Raw genomic sequence first — 6,984 nt, forward strand, 5'->3', positions numbered from 1 at the left:
TAGCAAGCTATTACCTTTTTCAAAGTAAAATATCACACAAGACCTTTCTCCTATGATCTTACTTAATCTCACTGTTAAAATACAAATATATTTTACAGAAACATTACCTGGCAAAGAAGTTCGTAAAAGGTCCCAATATTTTTCGTTTACCGTACACGTCTGTCTCTTGACAACACTCCTGCTGGCTCTGATCATTGGTCTCTTTAGTGGAATTCAGGGTAACATCCGAGAAGTGTGCCTCATCAGTCTCAAGATTCACAATTGCACTTGAACTGCTTGTGACCACAAAGTCCAAAATGTCTTCGTTGCTAACTGATAAGGTTGTTGACAGTTCTGTGCTAAGACTAGAAACACTACAGACAGAGATATCATCACTTCGATTCAGAGTTTTTGAAGTTGGACTATAAAGTTTGACAGTGTCATACCCAGTTCTTGGGAAAGTAGAGGATTTTCGCACAGCATGGTCGTGTTCAGAAGTCAGAGAATGTGGAGGCACATAAGAGGGCAGCGTGCACGCGCTCTGAAAAGCCCTGTCAGGCACAATTTCAGGTTCTGACTGCTTCCTCTTCACATTTAACACACTGCAGTGAACAGGCTCTGGATTTCCTATTTCTAGAGTTGGAATACCAGAATCCACTGATTTAAGGCTATGACAATCTTCTAAAGCACTGGACAGCTGGCCAGGCCCATGCTCAGTCAACGAGGGAGATCTCGGTGTCCTGGAGTTCAAGTCTGGAAGGCCCTGGATACCGCTGCCCACTCTTGCATCCAGAATTCCCATGAAGCTCAAACCATTTATGGAGTTGGATAAATTTACGTCAGTTGTCTTGGCCCAGCTGATAACTGGTTAAAAAGAAAGAAAAGACAAGATTATGAGTTTCCAGGACGGCTGTGGTTTGTTCTTGTCTGTTGTTTGTTTTTTTTTTTTCTTTTAAATACACTCAGTCCTGTCATAATTTAGGCTTTTTAATTAAAAGTTATTAATCTTCTCTTGCAAATAATTACTATCCCTTCCCCCTGCTTGAACAAGCAGGACAATGGCAACTTAAATTAGGCTTCTAGAAAATGTCAAGCATGAAAAGCTTTTCATAAGCAGTTTGCGCTCCAGTGTTTGCTTTGTATACATCTCCTGAGAGTGAAATTACATACTATAAAAACTGCAGTACTTTAATATTCCATGTCAACATTAAGACAAATATTTGAAATTTATTTTTATACAGTGATAAATGCTTATTTACTGATATTGGGGGGCTATAAAACTTGTTTCCATACACTTAGACCAAAATTCTGAAGTGTTCATTTCAATAGAATTTCTGGAAACCATAAAACTGATAATAAATTTGTCACTGAAATATAATGCATAATATATCAGTTTTGCATTAAGCAAGAAATGCAAAATCTGAATAACTATAAAGCTATCCACGTAGTCAACGTTTTGCCATACACATGATGTACTTCATCAGTGCACGTACAGTAAAACAGACACTTGCAAATATATTGTATTTACTGCACTGGGGGATCACTACCCTTCCTATTCGCAATATATATTCACACTGTCTCCTCAGGGGCTGCCAGCAGGGCAGTTAGTGCCCCACTTCCAGTCTAAATCTGAGCGACCCTCAAAGAGAGCACAGTCAGGTACAGTCTGCAGGTTAGATGCACTGTCCTCATGGGCAACCGCAGCCTTTCATAAACCTGAAACACCACCAGGACTGCTGCCCCGGCCCCCACAACTGCTACTGACCCTTTAAAACACTACATGATTATTGTGACATTACATACATCTTCTCTTTCTATATGAATAGTTAAATTATGCACAGCTCTGCTGAAGCTTGCCATGCAATTACTCTGCAGCAGCTGGCAGAACAGACATGCACATATTGCTTCAGTTTCTTCACTCTGGAATGCTCTGTGCTAACTGCAAAGGAGTGAAGAATACTCCTCCCATCTTGCAAACGGCTTGCTTTCTAGACAGATTTTTCTCCAGTTCCTGAAGCCTGGTCTCCTGCTTCTGGTCTCCTCTTTCAAGTGTAGCTCTTTAATTAAAAGTGTCAGTTGTCCTCTAGGAAGTCCTCCCTGCATTCTACTTTTAAAAAACACACACACACACCCCCCTCAAACTCTAAAACAAAACCCAAACATCTCATTTGGGAAAACCGGTTCCTCCCAGCAGTTCCAGACCACTGGCTAATGGCACATAACTGGCTTGATGCACCATCCATCCGTTCTTAAATCTGAGCCCATCAATATACTTTGGCTTTGTGGTACTGACAGGCAATAAGTGACAGAAAACACATTTCAAACATATTCCACTGGTCCAAACCATAAGGATCTTTTCCACAAGCTTTCAGTCACATGAAAAGTTCATGAATCCAAACCTACTTCATGTACTATACCAACTTTTTAGCTTACTACACAAATGCTATTCACTAGCTGATCCCATGCTCCAGTTCAATCCACTCCTAAGTGTAGGGAAAAGTCAAGTAGAAACAATCCTGGATCTTTCATCTTTTAGACCTTTTCAGAACTTTTTAACAGCCAACTATGTACTACCCATCCAAATCAATCAACACATCAATTGTCTAATCCTTTGGACAAGCAAGGTTTCAAATTTATTGTTTTGACTAAAAAGCTTGCGAAGATGTACACTTTTATTATAGAGTTGCTATAGCAACTTTTCTTTTTTCACATTACCACAGTTTGAAAAGTTTACACCCCCTGAAATTTAAAGAAGCGATGTCTTGAGATAGCTAGCGTACCAACTGCATACATTATGAATCTCTTTGTTCACTAAATTAAATTGCAAGGGCCAGCAAAAAAACAAACAAAAAACCTTAAACAATGATTCTTGAATACAGGCAACAAACTATTCTACTTCATGAAGTTCAACTGTGATAGTCAAAGTGTACAAATATGACATAACATGGAGCATTAGATATAATTACTGTTGCATACACTTGCATCTCCTGCTCTCAGACCTTCTTGCTTGGATTCACTTATTTTTCTAACAAAAGTCTGACTTGTTTTCTCTTCCCCATGCTCACCCACCCCTTCATACACATTGTATTGCTCTTTAATTCAACAGCCCACCCAGCCCCAATGTTACTCTAAAGCATATACACACATACTATGGAACTATATAAGCGAGGGTGCAGGTGTTTGCACTACCACAATTCATACTTATCAACGTATCTAGAAAATGCAGTCCAGAAAAAAAAAAGTACAGAAATTTAATCAGCCAGGAACAACTTTGATGATGTCTGAGCAAACAGCACAAGCACGTTGCCATAATAATGAATTCCTCCAGTGATGGCCTTCACTTCTGCTCAATGATTTTCTCAAGTAGCAGCCAGTCCTTAGTTTAATTGTATGACTCTTCTTGACTAAGCTTCCACACCGTAAGCATTCAAGTGGCCTTGGAAAAGCCAGTAAATACAGTGGCTCAATAGGCCAAACAATTCTGTAAACAAGAGAATTCAAAGAGAAGCAAAAATAAATTTCCACGTGAGGTACTGAAGCTATTTAAACTTGGCTTGGTATTTTTTTAATCAGGAAATTTAACAGGAAGAGATCCTTTAAACAGGCAACCAGCAAATGCAGAAGTATATAACAGCTCTGACTTGCTGGAGCAAATTATGCAATAACGAGCTACAAAGGTTTTACATAGTTCAACAAGACTGTGGGAAGCTTTGAAGTATTCCCGTTAAGGGCTTTAAATGAAAACTTGAGATGTAATTAGCTGTCAGAAACATAGACGAGAACTCCTTGATTCATTTTGCATTAGGTTGTTGTACGATTGTTTTTAAGGATGTAGTCAAATGATATTTGTACTCCTTATTTTAGCTGCCTCGCTGGTAAGTGCGAAATCTGACATCCGATGTCAAACATTCTAAGTGTCATGTGCTCCAATACTAACTTCTTTCCATAAATCATTTAATAACATAACATTATTGTAACATTATCATCATAATAAACATAACATAACTAAAGTATTAGCAGTATAATAAACTATTGAAAAAGAATAAGTAATTTTGTCTGCACAACATTCATAATCCCCACAGTTTATTTAGGTGATAATATATTTAAGTAAAATTGATATCTGTAAATATCCTGCATCTTATAGGGTCCATGACATCTTAAGTGTGACTGTCCCAGAAGAAAGATAACCAGGGAAAGGGAGATAGGAAAACACAGCAGAGGTCACAAGAGGCAAGGAGAGGGACAGAAGGTATTATTTACTCATTAACTCTTCCAACATAAACGCTAAGGGGCACCAAATAAAGACAGTTTTGTAGCCAGGTTCAAAACTAACATGAGGATGTAGCTATTCATACAAAAGACAGTTGAACTGCATAACTCTTTGCCACAGCACACTGTGGATGCTACAAGTTTACATGCACGGGGAAGAAAAAAATCACTGAGGATTCCCAAACGAAAAGAAACTCAGTAAGTCCCTGAACTGCAAGTGTCAGAACTTCAGGGAAATATCAATGTACATTAGTCCTGCTTTTAGGCCCTCTCCCAGGTAAATTCTGTCTGGCAGGTGGAGTTTTGGTCCATCCCGGTACAGCTGTCCACACAGCCATACACTCTCCAGATTCTGATCACAGCATGCAAGAAGGCTCTGACAATAACCAGAGGCTTTAAAACAGAGTTTGACTTTACATAACATCCAACCACACGGAGGGAACAAGTTCTATTTGTTTATAATTTCTAAGATCTAAAATAAAATGGCTTTTTAACCCATTTTAATGTAAAATTTAAAGAAAGTTAACAGCAATGCCAAACCGTTAGAGTAAGACAAAGATCAGAAAGATGCCAACTCAAGCCACACTCTTCCAAGTTTGCTGTGACTTGCCAGGCAATTTAGGCAATGAGCTTACTTAGAAGGAAGGGTAAGACAACTATCTACAAAACAGGCTTTACATCTTCTCGCCTCACAGGAATAAAAAGAATGGTTTATGTATACTGCCCAGCTCTCAGAGAGTTAACATCTCAATTTCTATCCCCTTGTCTCTTCAACACTTGTCTCCACCAGCAAAAGTTTTTAAGAGCAAGGAATTGCCTCAATTACAAAGTTGCACCTGTTTCTTTTTTTTCTTAAAGGAAAAACATGTTAAAACAGTGAAGGGTTTAAACTCTCCCTGCATTTGACAATATTTTTATTGAATGTACCAAGCAGCACACTGCTGCTGTCAAGTGCAACTGCAGGTGACCTCAGTGCACCAGAGCATCAAAACCAGTTATGTTTATTAAACACTTCTTGGTTCAGATTGTTTATGTTCGTGTTCTAACAGCCACAGCATTGCCAACAGTGAAGAATTCCTGAGCCTACAAAACAGCCTACCTTTAGACAAAGCATGAGAATGAGATACACTGATTGAGGCTACATACATAAGCACTGCCAAACCTTAGTGCCAAAAAGAAACTGGATTTTTTTTTTAATTAAGAAGTCTTTTATTTAAGGCCGAGCCGGCACCCTTCACAGAGCGTGAGCTTTACAAACCTGACTTCTGAGCAGAGCACTTGGGGAGAGCAATCATAAGTAAACTTATGATTGACACTGCTTTTCCACTTTTCTGCTAAGTCAGGCAGGCAATATAAATGAGTCACAGTGTTCTTCTAAAGCCTCTGCTCCAGAAGCAGTTTAGAGGGCTTTTTTCCTCCCCACACCAATATTACTGAAAAATCTAAGAGGCCACGTTAAATTAGCAGCAGCATCGCAAGAACTTCAGCTAATGTTAGTTGTAGTTTTGTTCGGTCTTTGGGAATCGCCTAGGAGACTTCGATTAGAAAGAGAGGCAGAGAGAGATGGAAATGCTTCCTTTTCACGGGCTTTCCGGCTGAACCGACACCGCGAAGGTTTCCCGGCTGGTGGCCCTCATTTAAAAAAAAAATAATAAAACCACCACCAAAAAACGAAACACCGAACCACGGCCTTTCCCCAAAGGCTTGAGGAAGCAACGCTCACCCTCCTCTGGGGTCTTTAAACCACTCGCTGAAGACTCGGAGCTGCTCCTCTTAACTTTCTAAGGTGGCCACGGGCGGGCAAAGCAAGCAGCCGCCGCCCGGCCAGCCCCTCACCGCCGGGGCTGCTCCCGCGCAGGTGGCGGCGGCGGCGCCGGCCCGGCCCGGCCCGGCAGCCGCCCGCCCGCCCCCCCCGCCCCGGGCTCTGCCCCTCACCCCAACAGGTGCCACCGGACACCCGCCGGCCCCAAGCGCGGGCCGAGCCCCGGCAGGACGGCAAGCCGCCGCCCGAGGAGGAAGAGCCACGCAGAAACTTTGACGCCTCACCGGGGTAGCGCTGCCCTCCGTCGCTCTCTTCATGCTGGGCCATGCCCAACCCGCCCCACAGCTGCTGCTGCGGGACTAGGAGGCGGCTGGCGGCTGCGGCGGACGGTCCATGTCGCTCTCCGGTCCCCGCGGAGGAGCGGCGGGTTCAGCGGAGGTGAGGCGGAACAGCCCCCGCCCGCCGGGCGCCCTCTCCGCGCGGCGCAGGGCCGCCCATGGCGCCCGCCCCCGCGGCGGGCACGGCGCGGTGCGGGGCACACCTGGCTGCGGGCGCAGCGGCGGGTTCTGCGGACGGGACAGGTGCTGGGCTCCTCCCGGGACGCTCCGTTCCCCGCGGCTCGGCCTCCTCCCGCCCCGCCGCCGCTCCCCCTCCCCAGCGCGGCGGTGAGAAGCGCCGCCCGCCGGGGAAGGGAACGCCTGCGCGGTGGGGGGCGGGGAGGCGGCCGCTGGGCGCCGGGGCTGCGCGCCGGCCGCCATTTTGAATCGCCTCAGCGCGCCCGAGGTGGCGGATAACGGCGGGGGCGAGTTGTGCGCGCCCGGCTCAGCCGCGGCGGAGGCGGTGGGGTGGCCCCGGGGAGCGGAGGGGTTTGAAGAGCGGTGGGCTTTAACGGAGGGCGCTCGTTCAGAGGAGTTCCGCGCCCCGCGCTGGAGGGGAGCCGCTCTGTCGCTGCCGAGCGGCTGCAGCGCGGGGGG

At 44.8% G+C, this 6,984-nt stretch overlaps 1 protein-coding gene across 2 annotated transcripts in view; it reads right to left on the reverse strand.

Annotated features, from left to right (window-relative positions):
• Window positions 1-6,451, reverse strand: part of TBC1D14 (TBC1 domain family member 14) — a 76,601-nt gene extending 70,150 nt beyond the window's left edge. For both annotated transcript variants that reach the window (XM_068403460.1, XM_068403461.1), the window contains exons 1-2: window positions 6,295-6,451; window positions 108-843 (exon numbers count right to left, since the gene is read on the reverse strand). In XM_068403460.1, coding sequence (XP_068259561.1) covers window positions 108-843; window positions 6,295-6,337 — 779 coding nt within the window. In that variant the 5' untranslated portion in view covers window positions 6,338-6,451. The remainder of the gene's footprint in view (window positions 1-107; window positions 844-6,294) is intronic.
• Window positions 6,452-6,984: the final 533 nt, after the last annotated feature.

This window comes from Nyctibius grandis, chromosome 6 (genome assembly GCF_013368605.1).
Source record: "Nyctibius grandis isolate bNycGra1 chromosome 6, bNycGra1.pri, whole genome shotgun sequence".
NCBI classification, from domain to species: Eukaryota; Metazoa; Chordata; class Aves; order Nyctibiiformes; family Nyctibiidae; genus Nyctibius; species Nyctibius grandis.